Here is a 21,097-nt window from a genome sequence, read left to right as displayed (position 1 = left end):
CGGCAGCACACAGGCATCCTGACCCAGCTCTCCCTTGCTCCAATGATCATTGTTACCAGTGACAGCACTTTCTTCTCTTCATGGAAAGGGAAAACCCGCGTGTTACTCCTAGGTGGATGCAGGGCTCCAAATGCTACCCTCCCCCACCACACACACATATGCATACACACAGAGACGCATACACACACACAACCTCCCTCCTTACAACCGACACAAAGAGAAAGAGTGGGCAAGAACCTGGAGCTCTGCTGGGTAGGGAGGGGGTGGGAGGGGAGGGCACTGCCGGGAGGGGGAGACCAAAGGAGGGGCAGGGGGCTGAGCCAGCCCTCGTGGAGGAATAGAGGGAAGGAAGCCGGGTTGGAGAGGGAAAGCCGAGCGAGTGTGTCGTCCTTACCTGCCCCTAGGTTAAAGGAGATCCTGGCCTCCGCGAGGTACGGCGTGTCGCTCTTAGAGCGGACTCTTCTGATGGGTCGCCGGTCTATATCATCCTCCGAAGATGCCGCCATTAATGTGGGAGGCAGGAGCAGGGTCGCCCGGCGAGCTGAGAGGGAGAAGGAGATGGAGAAAGAGAGGGAGAAAGGCGGAAAAGGGGAGGAGGGGAAAGGAAGAGGCTCACACACGAAGGGGGGAGGGGAGAGGGGGGATGGGAAAGAGAGGGAAAGGGGACAGGGAGGGAGGGGGGAAAGAGAGGGAAAAAAGGTAAAAAAGAGGGAGCGAGAAAGAGAGCAAAGGAGAGAAATGGGTGAAGGGAAAGAAAGAAAATCCGTTAAGGATTTGTGGACTGGAGCATAGATCAGGCTATCCCTGGCTTGCGTCCAAGGCTCCCCCTAACTCCTCTCCCACACAGGGCCAACGGGTCAGTGCTCCAGACTGACACCCTGCCTCCCGCCGCAGTCCCAGTTTTCAGTTCTTGGCACACATAGGCTAATACGAAAGGGAAGGCTCCAAAGCAAAGATGCCCAGTCAGCACTGTGCCCTCTCCCGCCAACACACTGTGCTCTTCAAGTGCACACTGAAGTCTCCTTAACTCACAGGATTCTCTGGTCTGAGGCTGCTTGGTCAGAGATCCTGGATATCCTAACTTCAGTTTGCCTTGCTTGGGATTACTCCTCTGGGGTAAGCCAAGGCCAGTAGGTCACGGAAAAGGGTATTATATCCCCAAGTTACCCTTTACTTCCTTTCTCCCCAACTAGGGACAAAATAAAAGAACAGGTATAAATTACCCTGAAGGCTCTCTTCAGACATTCCTAGAGTTGTGTCAAGGAGGAAGTGTGCATGCAAGTTTTGGAGCAATTTAGCAATGAAGTTTCTAGAGTGGAAAATTTGAACTTAGACTAAGTATACTCACATAGAATTGAGTGGCCACCTTTTACAGTCACTAACCAATGATATGTGTTTATCTCTATATAAACACCCATTCATTCAACATTCAATTTTTCTGTATTCGGTGATTTAGAGGGCAAATAATATATATTTTAGTGGATCTGCAGTCTCTATAACCCTACAACTTTGTTCTGAAAGAGAGGTGAAGATCAAGGGCACTTTAACATGTCTTTGAATGCTTGAATTGCAACCTTCCCATTGCATACAACAGAGGAACTTAAAAAGATTTCTGGGGTGTGAATCAGAATGGTTTGATGCTCCTACTGAACCTATTGACAGCCTGGTTCTTTTATGTTTGTCTTTCTGCAGCTTTAGTCACTTAGTCTTTTATGGCCTGACTTTGCCACTCTTCTTTCTAAGAGCCCACCTGGAGTATGAGGATAAGTGTTACCTTGAATCCCTCCCTGCTACAAAGGAAATCTCACTATCAAACCATGCCCTTTAGTCTTAGAGGAAGAAGTGCTGCTTGGTCCTGCAAGAGTTCCCTGTCTACCTCAATGTTAGTTTTCTCATCTCCAATTCATACACATTATGTCAGTTTTTCTAGTTAGTTTCTTACTTTACATAACAGGAAGTAATACTTCTTGGGCAAAATATACCTGTTTGGCTATTGATCATTTGTAAATGTACAATTCCCATCCCATTCTGTTTACCTGTGAAGCCCTTGGCCACAGTTTCTCCACTGTTTCACTCAATCTCCTCCTTTCATCCCCACCACTGTTTTTCTTACTCACCTCTCAGTTAAAATTATTTTAAATATATCAATGTCTCACTATCAGTTGCATCCACCCCTTTTTGAATTTTCTGAAGTACATAGCCATCATTTTTGGAAATACGCCACCTATGACCTTCCTAACCACCTGATTTCTAATGGCTAGTCAGTTCTCTGCACATTAATAAGGAATGGCTTATGCTGGCATTCAAAACTTTTTGCAACCCAACTTCAACCTGTCTTTCTGAATCCACCTCCCATTATTTATCTCCAGCTTCCTAGGAACCACCACAAGTGTTCTGGACATTTCTGGACCCTCACCTTTACGTGTGCTGCACTACAGACTTCTTTCCTATAACCTTCCTGAGTTTTCCCTCAGGAGAGTGTGAACTAGTCCAATTTGAGTCTATGCCATGAAATGAAATCAGTACATATTAAATACTCAAATATTTTCTTTAATAAGTGGGGGGCGGAGTGGTTGTGTGGGAGGGAGCATAACTAGTTACACTTTAAATACACTTTTCTATGTCATTTGACTCCAGTTATGTACCACTTATCTCTGTTAGATATATATTAAAAATGGGTCCCTCCTATCCCAAGGGTACAACAGGGATTTTATTCATCAATGAACCATGAAGGTTAATGCTTTGGATGGCTAATCAAACTGCAAACCAATATTATGATTATGACATTTAGATTCAGGCTTTTAAGGAAGTGTGAAAAGAAAAAAAATGACCTTCAAGAACTTTGAATGTTGTATAAACTGTGCTCTCTTTAAATTAATACACTCTTATTTGATTATTTCAAATTCCTGAACCCCTTGTAGTTTCATTCATTAATCATAGCTCTGAAGAAGTGACAAAAACATTTCAAGAAATATTTAGCTCTAGCTTTCTCAGTGTTTCTTTGATTTTATATGCTTTCTTGATTTTACATAGTAATAGTTCTTGCTATACAGAGTACATCTTTGATGCTCTGTTCCTTGTTTATTTAGCATTTTAGTGGATTAGGAATGTAATATTGCTACCACTTTATGTTTAGCTTTCTTGAAAGAGGCTTAACTGTATTTCCATATTATTTCATAATGAAATTCTTATTATTTTTATTGAAATAATTCTAGATATACTTTTGCTAAAAATGGCAAAACACATCTGTCTTTGTGCTGTTGAATTATTTGTCATATTTTCATTTCTGTATTTTATCTTCCATTTTTTGGTCTTCTTAATTTGTGTCTGCATTATTTTTCACATTATCTTTTCACTTTGCTACACTCTTATCACATCTTTCTTTAGTTCAATCAAGTAGTATCCCTGTCAAATTCAGTTTCATTTTATATATCATTATCTTATCCTATATGAAGGATTCATTTCTGTGGCCTTGTCACAGACTATTTCCACATTCTTTATTTCCTGGAATTCTTTTCATATACATGGCCTCTTTATACAACATTTGAGTGGCATCAGGCAAGAGCACTGGATGGTGGTATGTACAGCTCTCAGTGCAGCCACAATTTCACCAAGTAACACATTCTACCAGGATGGATCAATGCCTGAGTAATAAAAATGGAAGCAACAGATAACTTGTTTTTAAAGCCCTGCTTGTTTGTTATACTCCATGAATAATGCAGCTATTCTTACACTTTTTATCTCTACTTCTTTCCATAAATAGCTTGATATAATTTGTTTCTTAACCTAAGAAAAATGCATTGTTCATTTAAATTGTAAACAATCATAGTTAAAAAAAAAAAAAAGCCACATGATATCCATACTCCTCCCCACTGATTTTGTGGTATTCAGGTCTATTTTATTTAACTTCATATTCTTTAGAATCTATTATTTCTCCTAATATGATTTCCAGCATGTGTTAATGTGTGTGCATATGTGAATGTGGACATGTGTATAGAAGGAATTGAATTGTAACTTCAACAACTTCAAAATATAGGGCTTTTTTAAGATCACTGATTTTATTTCGATAGATTGCTAACTCAGGAAGAAGACAATGATACCTTCTTTCCTAGATCTAGTCAACATTTAAACAATGAAGACCCTTGCATGCACTGATGTCTAGAACTACAGCTAAAGAAAAAGAAGGATTTCTATAGGTTGTTTCTGTTTGCTTGTTTGTTTTTAAGTAACATTTTATACATCTATCACTAGCTTGGAAGAAGATGGAGTTGGGAAGGGGAGTAAGAAAAAAAAGAGAAGAAAACTCTTCAGGTGATTGATTTTTTTTACCTTTAAAAGTAGTACTCTGGGTCCTCCCTGGTGGTGCAATGGGTTAGGACACAGCACTGCAAACTAGGTGCAGCCCCTTTAGTGTGAGATTAACCCTCAGCCCCCAAAGTGATCCATGTGGCTGGCCGACCTCTCCTGCCTCACCCGTTGCTCCTACCAACAGTGTACTTCATTGATCTGCCTGTCCTGCTCCCCACTCTGTCTCTGGTGAAACCTCTCACCACCCCTGCATCTCTGGCTTGTACCCCAGTTCTGTATGCATAAATAAATAAATATATATAGATTAAAAATTCTTGAAAAACATACTCAAAATGTGCTGCTAAGACCTTTTACATCAATATCATGAAAAATGCTTGCTAACATGTAATTTTCAGGTCACCATATAACCTATTAAACCTGTATATCTTGGTGCTGGGAAGACTGGGTTGCCACAGGCAAGAGAGTGAAACCAGACCATACCACATATGAAAATCAGTTCAAAATGGATTAAAAAAGGATCTACATGTAAGATCTGAAATCATACAACACATAGAAGAAAACATCGATGAAACACTACATAACATAAACTTCAGAAACATCTTTATGGACACATGTCCAGCAGCAAGGACAACAGCAACACTCTATTGAATAGGAGAAAAGTTTCACACCCCATACATTTAACAAGGGATTGAAATCAAAGACCTGCAAAACGCTTATACAACTCAACAATAAAAAAAAAAAAAAGAAAACAAATGAGCTGATAAAAAAATAAATGGACAAAACTAACTGGACGACACTTTTCCAAAGAAGACATGCAGATGGCCAATGGCATCAGGAAACAAACTAAATACCCCAAAACAGATGACTGTATCAAGAAAATGTAGTACTATATGTACAAAATGGAATACTGCTCAAAAGTGAAAAAACATAATTGACAGAAACATGTATGGAACTGGAAAGGCTTATGCTAAATGAAGGAGGAGAAAGATAAATACCAGATAAAAATTTCACTTACAGCCAAAATATATAGAGTAACCCAAAAAGAAAAGGATCAGAGAAAATAAAACTTTAAAACTGACCCTTGAAAGCTGACTATAGATCTGAGGCAACCAGGAGGGAGGACAGAAGGAGGAGAGTAAACAGGAAGGAGAGAGTTTAAGGACTTTGGTGAGGCACTATGTGTGCTTTGGTAGTGGGCAAACTGTGGTCACAACACCTGAAGGGAGAAATCCTAAATTGTGAAAAACTAAACAAGGACTTAAAATAATGATATACCATTATCTGAGAAAATGCATAAAATATTAGACTAAATAGGGCTTGTAGTTATTAACAATGTTTTATCATATTGCATTATGAAAATATGTGTATAAGAAATAATATCTTTAGTAAGTAATTCCTTTGTAGATATTGTTAAGAATTATATTTTTCAAGGCCCTCCCTGATGGTGCAGTAGGTTAAAGTGCAGCATAATGAGGCTATCCACAGCCATTCCTTGCCAGGGAGGTGACCAACACTGTGTGGCAGACCTTTCCTGACCTGCCTTCTGCTCCCCTCAGCAGTGTATTTCAGTCAATCCACCTGTTCTGCTCCCCACTCTTGTCTCTGGTGAATCCTCTCACCCCTGCTTCCTCACCTCTGGCCTATACCCCAGCTCTGTATGCATAAATAAATGAATCTTTAAAAAAATTGTCTAAGACCTATGATTAAATCTAACCAAAGCAAAGACCTATTCATGTAAAGCCATGGAACATTCATGCAAGAAATTAAGATCTAAATAAGTGGGGAGTTGGGTGAAAATATCAAGATCATGTCATGGATTGAAGGACAGTATGGTAAAGGCATTTGTCTCTTCAAATTGGTTTGTATTTTCAGCACAATTAAAATCTAAACCACAAATTTGTTCTTAAATCTGATAAACTGATTCAAAAATTTAGGTGAAAATGCAAAGGGATACAACTAACCAGGTTAATCTTGATAAATAAAGTAACTGAATATGTAAGTCAGAGATATCAAGATACTATAAAGATTTATAATTTTAAAAACTAAGATAAATAAACCAATAGAAAAGAATATAGAATATATAAATAGAATGATATATGAACAGTCACCTGGCTATGGCAAAAGTCCTATTGTAGTATTATGGGGGAAAAAGCTGGACTTTTCAATAATCATGCTTAATCTTTTGGATAAACATATGGTAGAAGAAAATACTGCCCTACTCCTACCTCATACCACACACAAAATTCAATTTTAAATGGATTTTTGAACCAATTAAAAAAAAAAACTTCTGGAAGAAATTCTTTTTTCCATAAAAGAATAATTTATGAACTCTGCAAAGATTTTTAAAAAGGGTATAAAAGCCATTGGCCATGAAAGGACAGATAGGTAGCCTGATAACCTTTAAATTGAGAATTTCTATTCATTAGCATACTATTAAAATGCAACACAGAAAATATGTGAAGTGTAACCAAAATAGCAGTGATAATGAAATTAACAGAGTTGAATGTTTCAAAAAAGTATCTAAAATCAATTATCTAAGTTTCAACATCAGGAACTGAGAAGGAGAAGTAAATCAAAGGCAAGCAGAAAGAGAAATCAATAAAAGTAGAAGTCAATAAAATTGAAAATAACTCATAGAGAAAAACAAAAAAAAGTGTTCTTTAATAACATTAGTAAATTTTTAAATTTATTTTAATGAGATATATGAAAATGTAGAGATGTAAATCACCAGTAATAGGAATCAAATAAGGATCATTGTTATAAAATTAAGTGGGTATAAGGCTTCATGTTCATATTTAAAGAACTTACTGAAGATCAACTTTATGCATTTTAGAAAGAAAAAATATCACTAGGAGAGTGTAAAGGCAAGGTCAATATTTTGAAAAGGATACATCTATTTTAAATATGTATATCTTACATACATTTATATTGCTAATATGTAGATAGCTCATATAATTATTTCATATCTAATATCTGTTGACAAGTATAAAATATATTTTCAAAGACTCAACTGTCATATTTACATATACAAAAAGGTATTTGTAAAAATAATATGTAAAGAACACCTAAAGCAATAATAAACAGAAACTCATTCAATGTCTTAAAAAATGGACTGAAGACAAATAGGCATTTGTCAGAAAGAGGATAGTCAGATATTAACTAAGCATAAGAAAACATGCTTAGCATTATTACTTGAAGGTAAATTCAAATAAAAATCTCAGTGAGATATAAATTTACATCCACAAATCTGCTAAAATTTAAATATCATTCAGTGTCAAATATTGGTGAAGTTATAGAGTATCTCTTGTACATTGCTAGTAGAGCTTACAAACACTAGACTTCCCCTACAATTAATGTTGAAAAGTTATCTCTGTAAATCAAAGTAAATAGAATTCACAAGGATTGAACAAAGAAATGGAACTAGAAATCTAAAGATAAAATAGCAGTAGAAAGCCATATATGTCAATTATCAGTCTAAATGTAAATGGTCTGGATTCATCAAATAAAAGGCACATGGTGGCTGGTTGAATCAGAAAATAAGACCCACTTTCTGCTAAACTTCCTCCAGGACACCCATCTGAGTGCCAATGATAAATTAACTTAGGTGTAAAGTTTGAAAGTGATCTTACAAGCAAAAGTTACCCACCTTCCCCCCACTTTGCCCAGAATAAAAAATCAGGAGACAACCACACTTGCATCAGATAGAATAGACTTTTAACCAAAAAGGTGAGACAGGCTTAGACATTTTACAAGGATAAGAAATACATAATACACCAGAAATACATAACATGAATTATATACCATAATTACATTAACATTATTATGTTTAGGTAATAAGTATTTTAAAATATTAATAAAAATTTAAGTAATTTTGATTTTTATTGATAAATAAATGATTTCAACCATGTTTGTGAATACTGGCTTTCCACTATGCCAAAATCCCAAGGATTCTGTTTTTGTCTCAGTATTCTTTTTAAGCTATCATATTTGTCTCTTAAACCATGATCTCTTAAATATTTTAATCTTGGCATTCTGTGCTCAATTAAAACAACACAACAAAGACACAACAAATGACTAGACTGGAAATGTACACAAGGATGAAAAAAAGAATAAGCATGGGCTTCACATTGTGTCAGAAACAAGGCAGCTTTCTCCAAATAGAGGAGCCATGTGATAGAATGCAGCTTGCAGCAGATCTGGGAATATGTTAAAACATATACAAAATGGTTATATCTATCAATGAATTATATACCATTAAAATAAGTATGATGGGTCATAGTAATAAAAGATAAATGACTAAAAACCAATAAAAATAAATAAGCAATGCAAAGAAAGGGAAAGGCAAGGGAACACTCTTGCTTACAGTAGGATGCTCAGTGCTGAAACATAAAGGCAGGGAAGGGCTACTTACAAAGTCATCACTTTCCAACCAGTAGACTCAAAAATCAATCAAAACTCATCAATGGAAGCTGAAGTGATGAACAGGATGAACCTTAAATTATTCCTCCATAAATTTATTAATTTGAAGAGAAATATTGGGTATTTTGACTGGGCAATCAAAATTCTCATTATTAATGAGGAACAGATCAACATTGTGGACGTGAGACCTAGAGATATACTTCATGTCAACTTTGGAGTGTTCTAATTAGAATGTACAACCTGAGTCAAGCCATAAGGAAGCTTCAGAAAATATCAAAATTATGAATAACCTATCTAAGGAGGCAGTAGGACTGTATTCTTAAAAAGGGCTAATGTCCAATAAGGCAAATTCAGACTGTCAAAAGTTCTAGATTAAAGAAAGCAAAAATATCCCTGAAACTGGACTGGACTCTGTAATGGACACTGATCTTAAAGTGAACTGCATCTAGACTGGATCCTATCCTGGAGGCACTAAAGGGCATTCTTGATTCAATTGACAAAATTGAAGTTTAAAGAGCACTTTGAAGAATCAATGTCAAATGTATTGCAATTGATAACTATGCTTTGGTTTTGGGAGCCATTATCCTAAACATACTTGGAAATACACAGTGAAATACCAGAGATAAAGGCTGATGATGGTTCAGAAAAAATTGAAAACACATGCACAGACATAATCACATGCATTCTCTTTTCTCACTCATTTCTCTTCTTCTCTCACTCATTTCTGTTGCTCTTTCCTTCTCTCTCTTTTTTTTTCTACATGATTTTCACATTTTGCACCACAGATGCAATAGAAAGGTGATGATAGATTAATAGATAAATAGGTAGGGTAGTAGATAGATGATAAATGATTGATGGAGTCTAGACAAAGCAAATATTAATGGGGTAAAATCTGAGAAAAATATAGCTAAGTTCTTTGCACTATTTCTTTATTTTAAAGATTTATTAATTTATATATACAGAATTGGGGTACAGGCCAGAGGGACGGGGGCAGTGAGAAGATTCAGAGACAGAGTAGGGAGCAAAACAGGCCAACTGACAGAGTACACTGCTGAGGGGAGCAGCAGGTGGATCAGGAGAGGTCTGCCCGCTATGTGTGTCACCTCTGGGGCAGGCATGAAACTGATGCTGAAGTGGCTTTAGCTTCTTAGTGATGTGCTTTTACCAGGGAGGGCCCAAGCACTATTTAATTTTAATTTTTTTTCCTGTAAGGTGGGTCCTCCCTGGTGGCTCAACAGGTTAAATTGCAGTAGCACTGCAAGCTATCCACAGCCACCTCAGCATGAGTTCAATCCTTGGCCAGGGAGGTGACCCACCTTGGTATGACAGACCTCTCCTATCCCCTTCCAGTGCTACCCTCAGCAGTACTTCGTCAATCTGCCTGTTCTGCTTCCCACTCTGTCTCTGCTGAAGCCTCTCACAGTCCTTGCCCCTCTGGTCTGTAACCCAGTTCTGTATGCATAAATAAATAAATCTTTAAAACAAATTTCTGTGTTAAATTATTTTTAGTAAAAGTAAGAAGTGTAAGTAAGAAAGTAAGTAAGAAACTTCTTATTACTAAGGAGAGTTTCCAATTGTTACAGCTGCTGTCTCACCCATAATGTAAATCTCTCTGAAACTTATCATTGTAAGGTAATCACATTAGGTTGAGGATAAATACAGTATTAATCGTAAAGGTAATCTGTCCTGCTTAATGGTAGAGGTTTTTGAATTTATGTTCCAGAAATTGATTTTGGCATTCTGGATTCAAACAGATTAATAATCTGGGTTTTATTGATTAAGTAAATGTAGAATCTTACAAAAGTCAGTATCTTGCATATCTAACATCAATTAGAAATAAAAGGCTGCTTATACTTTATAATTAAACCTAGTATGATGTCACTAATTACAGTGATATTACTGAATGACATCCACTTAGAAAATACAAAGTGTGAATGATGAGAATATGTGTTACTACTTTCAATATCAACCTAACAAGAAGCAGTTGTAACTTTGATATCTTAAATAGGCTTAAGAAAGATATACCATAAAGGATTTTGAACATTTTGCAGCATGTTCAGTTTATATCTGCTGAGACATATATATATGCATATATATTACTTGCATATAATATGCATAATTTGCTAAGAACCAAACATCTAGTGGATTCTTATTGGAGTATCTAATTTCTCTGCTTAAGCTTATCATTAATGGAATTTTTCACTTGACAAAGTTCTGATACTAACCTCCCTTTATAACTGGCTAATTTTGAGGGGGTTGAGTTTTTCCTTTACCATTGCAATCTAGAATTCCATCTCCACCAGTTCCTACTGCCCCTAATTCAAGACTTTCATTTTATGCAAATTTATTCATGTGTGGAGATTCAGCTCAGCACAGCTACCTATGATACTATGGGTGTAACATTGATTTTACATTGACTCCTCCTTTAAATTTTGAATACCTAGCTTTCCTTGAATGAATGTCTGGCTAAAGATGGATGCAAGCCTATTTAACAGTCTCTCTTATATTGACATAGTGGCTTCTCCACCACAAGGACAAAATCTTGGTTTATGCAAAATTGTGCCAAATTTAAGTAGAATTAAGAAGAGGTGAGACAAATTCACAAAATCTGATTAAATATAGAAGTTGTATTCTCTATTTCTTTTGTATGTTTTTCTGCTCCCATAAAAACCTTTGTGTTGTGGTAGCCAGCCTCCAAGGTCGCCCTGATGACTCTCAATTCCTGACATTCACACTGTTGTATAGTCCCCACTCACATGCAATCATGGTTTGTTTCAGTGACCAGTAGTATACAGTAGATGTAATGGGATATCACAGGCAAAGTTAGGTCATAAAATGCATTGTAGTTTCTGGTTTGATGTTTCTTTGGGCCTATTTATGTAAGAGGAAGACAGCCGCAAAGTTATGAGGACAAAAGTCCGATGGAGGCCTACAGAGAGACTCATGTATTAGCGACTGACGCCTCCAGTCAAATGCAATGTTCATATGTCACCCTAGCTGTCCAGTAAGCTGCTGGATTACTGTAACCCTAGCCAACACCTACAGCCCTAAGATCTTAAGCCAGAACCACTCAGCTAAGCTCTCAGATTCCTACCTACAGAAACTGTGAGATAATAAGTGCTTATTGTATTAAGTTACTAGGTTTTGGGGTAAATTCATATGCAATGGTAGATAAATAATATCTAAATGTGCTAATTAACTCAGAGCATAATCACTAATGTTTTGATGTCATATATCCCTTTCTAACCTCTTTTCATCCATTTTGATGAATTAACTAGAAAACTTTAAGACAATTTACTAACAAAATGTTTTTTAAAATATCAAATTACATTAACATTTTTTTTCACCAGAAAACTTGTTATCCTCTATACCTTCCTATCCTCTATGACTCAAGTCTGTGTCTGATCCAGTAACTCAATGAGAATGTAATATTTTCTTTTCTTTATCTTTCCCTGTGACACTTCGTAGTTTTCATTTTGCATGATTATATAAACTCTATACCTTGCATATATTGCTGTACAATATGAAGTAATATTTGACAGCACAGACTTTGAGTTCAGTCTTCCTGAATGTGTATTTAAGTCCATACTTAATATTTACATGATCTTCTGCAAGTCACTTACCTCTTGTGGATGGATGGATCATATTACCTATGTCTTAGGGTTGTTATGAGGATTCAAACATATAATCTATGTACAGTCCTTGGTGAGGGAAATTCCCAATAAACATGTATTATTTTAAAACTACTATTCCTAGCCAGTTCCAAGTAAGGCTGTAGCTATGAAATTAAACTTTGGCATAATTCCCAATTTTAATGCTTATTAGATCTTAGAAGAAAGTTAGTTAGCTCTCCAAGGTTTAGTTTCTATATATGTAAACTAGAAATAAAATAAACTCTCCCACTGGGATTTGGGAGGATAAAATATTATATAATAAATGTAAAACACCTAACACAGAGCCTGAGAAATAGTAGGCGGGAAACAAATGTTCACTGCTTCCTTTCCTCCCAGCTTCTTAAAGTAGGCACTGTGCAGAGTGGATGGAGGCTGGCTGCTAAAGCATGCTAGATACAGAAAAGGAAAGCATGTTTCAGGCATGAGTTGGACATGAACCCGAACAGCTTTCTTAAATGTTGAAGAGGTTTGATGAAGACATACAGTGAGTTTTCCAGTTTGATTTAAAAAATGTTGTACAGGTAATGTTACCCCATATTTATGATAAGTTTGTATTTCCTACATGGTTGATTTCCAATATACTGGCTTTGGAAATATATTTCCCCAATATAAGTCCCTCATATTTCAAATTAATGTCCAAATATATAAAAAGGCTGGACATATATTTGTGTGGAAATTGTTGGGCTTACCACTTACAATGCAACCTTAAAAGCAAATTCTTTGGGTTGCATTTCATTTTAGTTCCTCAGAACAGTAAGATAAAAAGAGATAGGCTGGTGGGAATATCAGTTCCAGCTTTCTCTCTGTTACAAACTTGCTATGTGGTTTGAAAAGTCACCACTTTGCAGAAAAATAGGCTGCTGTAGGAGAAAACTGAGCCAGTAACAGTCATGTTTGAAAGCTTTCTCCTCCTCTTCATAGCTGTGTGACCTTGTTGAACTTTAACTTCCTATAAATTGGGTAAAATCATACGTAAGCCAAAAGTTTATGGTTTTTGAATGAAATCAATATACATGTTATGCCATATGTTAGGCATTTAATAAGCTACAGTTTCACTTTTCCTTTCTTCCCAGAGTTTATTTTATCTCTTAAAAAATCTTGAATTAGCATCATACCGATACTTCATGTTATAAGAGTTACATTACTCAATGAAACAATAGAAGATTTGGGCACTTTCTCTGGTAGGTAGTGAAGCACTACATCTGGCTAAAATAGAAATTAAAGTGTGCTGTGTTGGTGGACAGAAAAAATATTCAGTTCCCAAAATGGATATGTCTAAAAGGATTACCTGTCCAATATGAATTTGGTAGGTATTTTATGTGTATTCTATTGTTTCTATACATGGGCTGATGACAGTGACCAGATAACAGGGGGTTAGTCATATAAACTGTGCAGTATATAAAGTCATCTTACCCAGCTGGCAAGGTCAATAATCTTTGGACAAAATTCTAGCATGGTTGATATCTTTCTAAGTCCAAATCTGTGTCTAATTATTTTCTAGATTATCTCACCCTTTGCACCTCTGGCTTGTACCCTAGTTCTTGCATGCATACATAGTAAATAAATATTTTCACAAATATGAAAGTAAAATTAATCAGGAAAAATTAAAGAAATTAGTAGCCCATGTATATAAAGAGATTGTAAGTATACTAATCATGTTAGGAATACCTAATTTTTTTTAAAGATTTATTTATTTGTTCATAAAGAACTGGGGTACAGGTCAGAGATGTGAAGGGTGAGAGGATTCACCAGGAACAGAGTGGGGAGCAGAACAGGCAGATCGACGAAGTACACTGCTGAGGCGAGCAGCGGGAGGGTCAGGAGAGGTCTCCCTTGCCATGTGGATCTCCTCCGGATCAGGCTGGATCAAATTCATGCGGAATTGGCTTAAGCTTCTTAGTGCAGTGCTTTAATTCGCTGCGCCACCAGGGAGGGCCAGGAATACCTATTTTTTTTTTAAAGATGCATTTATTTATTCATACAGAACTGGGGTACAGGCCAGAGATGCGGAGGGTGAGAGGATTCACCAGAGACTGAGTGGAGAGCAGAACAGGCAGATGGTCCAAGCACACTGCTGAGGGGAGCAGTGGGCGGGTCAGGAGAAGTCTGCAACGCAGTGTGGTCTCCCGGGGCAGGCGGGAATTGAACTCATGCGGAAGTGGCTCAGGCTTCTTAGTGCAGTGCTTTAACCCGCTGCACCACCAGAGAGGGCCCAGTGATACCTATTTTTATTAATTTACTTATTTTGGATAAAAATGCAACTTTTAAAATTTCTAATTATATATTTTACATCATTATTCATTTTTGGACAGTTTTCTTTCTCCTCTCAGGTGTAGTCGCCATAAAATATATAGAAAAAAACATAGCAAAACACTCCACTGGCATATACCTCAGAACCGTATTTAAAGACTCATTCCCTAAGCAAAGAAAGTGAATGAAAAGATAAACAGCTGGGATTACATGGAACTAAAAAGTTTGTGCACAGCAAGAGACACTAACCAAAACAGAGACACCCTACTAGTTGGAAGAAAACATTTGCATTCCACACAACTGATTAAGGGACTGATTTCAAAGATCTACAAAAAGCTCAACTCAATGAAAAAAAAGGGCAAACAATTATGTCAAAAGATGGGCAGAAGAGCTGAAAAGACACTTTCCCAAAGAGAAAAAGCAAATAGCCAACAGGTTTATGAAAACATGCTCAAAATAACTTATAATCATGAAGATACAAATCAAAACCACAATGAGATACCACCTCACACCAGAACAAATGACACACGTTAAAAAAAAAATAAACAAAACTGACAAGAAATGCTAGCGAGGAACCCTCTTGCACTGCTGGTAGGAATGCAAATTGGACCAACTCTATGGAGAGCTGTGTGGAGGACCCTCAAAATTCTAAAAATGGAGCTACCACATGACCCAGAAATTCCACTCCTGGGAATCTACTCAGAGGACACACACATAAAAAAAAATTAATTTGAAAGGAAAAGTGCACTCCTGTGTTTACTGCAGCACTATCCACAATAGAAGCAACCTAAATGCCCCCAAACGGATGACTAGATCAAGCAGATGTGGTTATATACACAATGGAATACCATTCAGCAACCAAAAAGATAAACACATGCCATTTGCAGCAAGATGGATGGAGCTGGAAGGTATTATTCTCAGTGAAATAAATCAGAAGGAAAAACATATCAGGTGGTTTCACTTATAGAAAGAATATAAGGGAGTCAAACAAGGGATCACAGGGAAAAAAGACAAAATTAGCAGACATCTATAAATTGGAGGAATACCTGTTTTTAGATGATGGGCTTGTTGAGCTTTGTTGCTTTGTTGCATTTTCTAAACATTCTATAAGTATTACAAATTCAATTAATATTTAAATTGGAGAGTGAAAATGAATTAAGAATATAGTAACAAGCTCCCCTGAGGCCTTAGGCAGATGCTTCCCTCCCCTACATCATACCCCTGCATTCATTCTAAAGGGCAGAAGCTTCACCATCCCATGCTTCCAGTTTCCAAAGTAAATCAGGTAAAATGCCACTTTAAGAAGCTGAATTTAAGATTATAATTACATAAAAATATTCAATTGCCACATTTATATTTTATTTTACAAATATATATATATGCACAGGGGTGGTGAGAGGATTCCCCAGAGACAGTGGAGAGCAGAACAGGCCGACTGACCAAGTACACTGCTGAGGGGAGCAGCAGGCGGGTCAGAGGAGGTCTGCGTGCCATATGGGTCACCTCCCGGGCAGGGATTGAATGCAATGCGCTTTGAAACAGTGAGCTTGCTTGCAGTGCTGTGCTTTAACCAGCTGCACCTCCAGGGAGGAACCTGTGCAGTGTAGTCTTGTCTGCTCTCTCAGGTGTAGTCCTAGTAAAATTTCCTCTACAATTCACCGTGAACCATCACCATAGTCCCTTGTGCTCTTCCTTCCCTTGTTTTGATTCCTCTACCTCCCCTTTGCAGAATACCTCTGATTTATATTGCTGGCTAATTTTCTTTCTACTTAGTTTTTATTATTGTTGTTTTATTTCCTGATCCCTTATTTGGTTCCCCTATATTCCTCCTATAAGTGAAACCATCTGATAATTTCCTTTTTCCTTCTGGCTTATTTCACTGAACATAAGCTCTTCCAACTCCATTCAAGTTGCTGTGAATGACATGAGTTTATCTGTTTTGATTGCCACATTTACATTTTACAACCTCAAAACATCCTACCTTTGAGTGTGTGAAAACACATAAACATATTTATATTCCAGCACATCTGCTCAAGGACATTTTTTGTAGTATTGCCATGGTCGTCACTATGACACATGACTATTTTGATGTGGTGACGAGGATCAAAGGTTCAGGTTATGTATTAATCCCTTCCTGAAAGCTGTGTGATTTTGCAAAAACACTTGATCATTGAAAATTTGAATTCCATCATATGCAAAATAGGGGATAACAATAAGGACTTCACAAATTTCCTTCCTCTGTACTAAGACAATAAATTCCAAGCTCCTGCCACATAAAATGTGAGTTTTCTTATTCTTTTTTTTTCTTTTGCAACTTCTATATGCGTCTCAGATTATTGAGTTAGCACAGGCTATTGGGCTAATACAAAAATCAGCCATGTGGTGCGCTGTTTGCAATATGAACTCACTTTCTAAAGACAAAGATTAAATTGAGCTAAGCCAAGTAGTTTTTCCTCTGTCTGTCACCTATCAAGTTCAGTCACCAAATAATGCATAATCAACTAAATGGAACAAAAGATCTTACTATGTAGATTCAAAAGAAAAGTGAGATCTATTTTTAACCAGCTACAGCTGAATCATTTTTTCCCTTCCTTTGCAACATTCTGTGCTAGCCTATGGTTCTACAAAGTGATTGAATTGCATTAAGATTAAAAAGAAAACACACACACACACACACACACACAACTTGTTTTTTTGTAGATTTGAGTAGGAGAAAAAAAAATATTCTGGAATTGAAAATGGCATACATATACCAAACATTAAGGGTATGCAATTCTAGGGAATGGTACAAGTTGGTAAATGAAAGGCATTTTGCTTGTTGTTAGGAGAGAAGTGCAACTTTCTCCTAAGTGCTAACACAGAATTTTGCTTCTTATGCAAACACAAGTAGGAGTTTGGAATAATGTTTGTATCTTCAAATGTTTGGTTCATGTCAATATTTCAGATGGACTATTAATATGAAAAATAGTGTTTGCCATTGAATATTCTATTTATAGCAAAACTTTTAAGTTATCTTTCACCTTTTCATCTGACTGTCTTCCTTCATTTCTTTTTACATTGAACAGCTTCACCTATTCAATGGGTCTAAGTAAAATATCTGGGATCATTTCTCTTTTCTGTTTACTCATTCTACAGCCACATAATCCGGAAAGAATCTTCTTAATATTTCTAAGATCATTCTCCCTTGCTGAATTCATTCTATTAATTCCCTTTTCAGGTTGTCTTTACTTTAGGTACTTTAATGGATTCAAACCCAGGCTTACAATCCCTTAATTAAACATACAAATCTTTGCATACTTTGGTTTCTGCCTAATATTCTAGACTCTCCTGTTGTCATTTTCCCTGGCAACAAAATACCTTACATTTACCACACTGCTGAGGGGAGCAGCGGGCGGGTCAGGAGAGGTCTGCCGCGTTATGTGGTCACCTCCGGGGCAGGCAGGGATCGAACTCATGCGGAAGTGGCTTTAGCTTCCTAGTGCTGTGCTTTAACCCGCTGGAACACCAGGGAGGGCCCAAAATAGTTGTTTTTAACAAAAATAATAATTTGTTATTAATACATTCTTGGATTTTTATTCTACATCCTTCATTTACCTGTTTGGTCCTTATTTTCCTCATCTATAAAAGTTGATAAATTAGAATAGTCAATGTATCTCAAATTAGATCTTAATTATTTGCATCAAAGAATCTGGCACCACAAAAAAATAAAGCAAAATGATTTCTTAAAAATAGGGCCCTCCGGGCCCTCCCTGGTGGCTCAGATGGTTAAAGCACAGCACTAAGAAGCTAAAGCCACTTCCGCATGAGTTCAATCCCTGCCTGCCCCGGAGGTGACCACATGGCGTGGCAGGCCTCTCCTGACCTGCCCACTGCTCCCCTCAGCAGTGTACTTCGTTGATTTGCCTTTTCTGCTCCCCACTCAGTCTCTGGTGAAGCCTCTCAACACCACTGAGCCTCTGGCCTGTACCCCAGTTCTGTAGGACAAATAAATATTAAAAATAATAATAATGGAAACTCAGTTTACCATATCTGACTCCCAAAGATTCATATCAGTATACCTGAGAAGTAGTTAAAGTTTCTTAAAGGGAATATTCTTACAGGTAGCAAAATGTAGTATTTCTAGTCTAGAAACTCTGTGATCACTTTTAGTCTTAGAAATTCTTCAAATGCTATGTGCTACCTATAAAATATAGCTCAAGTTTCTTAACCCTGTGCTCAAGTTCTCTTTCCTTGAATGCTGTTTTCTTTTTATTTATTTATTCATACAGAACTGGGGTACAGGCCAGAGATGCAGAGGGTGATAGGATTCACCGAAGACAGAGCGGGGAGCAGAACAGGCAGAACGACGAAGTAAACTGCTGAGGGGAGCAGCGGGCGGGTCAGGAGAGGTCTGCCACGCCATGTGGTCACCTCCGGTGCAGGCTGGGATTGAACTCATGTGGAAGTGGCTTTAGCTTCTTAGTGCAGTGCTTTAACCCACTGCACCACCAGGGAGGGCCCGAATGCTGTTTTTTTTTTAAAGATTTATCTTTATGTATACAAGAACTGAGGTGTAGAGCAAAGGTTTGGGGTGAACAGATTCACCAGAGACAGAGTGGGGAGCAGAACAGGAGGACTGACTGAAATACACTGCTGAGGGGAGCAGCAGGTGGGTCAGGAGAGGTCTGCTGGCCATGTGGGTCAGCTCCCTGGCTGGGGATGGAACTCCTACTGCAGTGGCTGCTGATAGCTTCATACATAGTGCTGAGACTTAACCCCCTGTACACAGCGGCTCTTGATTGCTATTCCCCTTGTCCCCAGTTTCAGGTTATCAGTTTCACCTTGCATTTTATAGTTCATTCAAATGGAATTATTTACAAAACACCTGTATATGCTGACTTGTTTTTTCTGCAAGCAATGAGACCCTATTGTGCTTCTCCAGCTTAGTTAAGGATACAGTCTTCCCTAAAGAATTTTCCAAATTCTGCCTTTTTCTGCTTAAAATCCTGTTTTTTTCCTGTGAGGATTCTTGTGCTGTATGATAATCCCTGTGAGCTTCTTGAACGCAAAGAGTAGTTAATGAGAATTAGCTATCCAAATTGAGATTCCACTAATTGAAATGCATTAATTTATGTCATTTTTATACTCATAATAATAAAAATATCTAAATGTGTTATTATTTGTAAATGGGGAAACCAGGATAATGAGAATTATTTTTGGAATTTGCTAACAATATTCCATTTAAAATAAAAGTTTTGCTACTCCTTGATCTTGTGTTTTCAAACTGTATCAGACCTTCAAACAGCTTAAAAATTTTACTTAGGAATGAACTGTAGCAGAGGAGAACCAGATGGGACAGGATGAGAGTCCCTCTTCAGGAAGCTGTATCCTGCCACTTTCCTCTGAGATTTGACAAAATTAAAACCTAATTAACATAAGAGCTAACTTTTATTAAACATGTAGTGGGTAGTTTACCTTTTGTTTAGTGTTTCAAAATTATTTTTATTATTTGTTACCAAAGTTTATTCAGTCCTAAATCACTATTATGGAGTGTGTTACATCTAACCATCTCTATAATTTACTTAAGGCTTTTCCTTAAATGAACTTCAGTCATTCTACATTTTTACTTCCTACTAAGCAGCAGTTCACAAGTGTGAAGTCTGTTTATATGCTTTAATATTTCAATTAAAAGTTTTATTATTTCTAAAACAAATACTTTATAACAATAACAATTTCACATGTCACCTGAAAAATCACATGCTGTACCATAAATTATGAAATTTTATTTTTTTCACTTAATCTTCACAATAACTCTTTATATTAGGAAATTTTATTACCAAAAGAGAAAAGTGAGTGAAGAGAACTGGACTTTAACATCACAAGCTACATCATAGTATAAAATGAGATCTATGTTATCCTGAAGCTGAAGCCATAAAACATAATTATATTCTTCAGCCAATATTGCAATACAACTTACCCTCATCTCAATGCTGTACATATCATCCTTGCAACTTTGTAAAAATATTAAAAATCATGGCCAGGATTTCAGTGAGGGTATACAAATTGAAGTAGTTATTTAAGTTTTATCTCTTTACCAATCTTTAACTTTACTCTCGTTTTGAATTTACAATGGAGTCTGTTTCCATGAATCTGAAAATAATTGCTAGCTTTTCCAAAGTTCAGTTAAATGGCAATATTCATGGTTTCATATGATGCGTATAACTAATTTTTTACTGAAATAGCTTTTGAAACATTGAAAATGTTAGTGACTATGAGCTGATTTCGATGTGGTAGGCTACTCAATCTTGCATCAGCTCAATTACAGAAATCAGTATTGAAAGTTTCAGAGAAAATTGATTTGTCTGAACAGCTAAGAGTAAGAACTGTTTTCCAAAGGTCTGTGAGTTCAATCTTATTGGGTTGTGTCTGATACTGGCTGTGTATGGGTCATATATATATATATATAT

General features: G+C 36.9%; 1 protein-coding gene across 1 annotated transcript in view; it reads right to left on the bottom strand.

Moving 5' to 3' along the window:
• The window catches only part of PHACTR1 (phosphatase and actin regulator 1), a 531,128-nt gene that overhangs the window by 499,303 nt on the left and 10,728 nt on the right, over positions 1-21,097 (bottom strand). Inside the window, exon 3 of the mRNA XM_012734131.1 lies at positions 395-541. Within this exon, the coding sequence (XP_012589585.1) occupies positions 395-541 (147 nt within the window). The remainder of the gene's footprint in view (positions 1-394; positions 542-21,097) is intronic.

The sequence above is a fragment of the Condylura cristata genome, unplaced genomic scaffold, assembly GCF_000260355.1.
Source record: "Condylura cristata isolate star-nosed mole 26May11 unplaced genomic scaffold, ConCri1.0 scaffold00046, whole genome shotgun sequence".
In the NCBI taxonomy this organism is placed as follows: domain Eukaryota; kingdom Metazoa; phylum Chordata; class Mammalia; order Eulipotyphla; family Talpidae; genus Condylura; species Condylura cristata.
The sequence above is the reverse complement of the archived record's forward strand: the minus strand, read 5'-3'. Positions and strand labels throughout refer to the sequence as shown.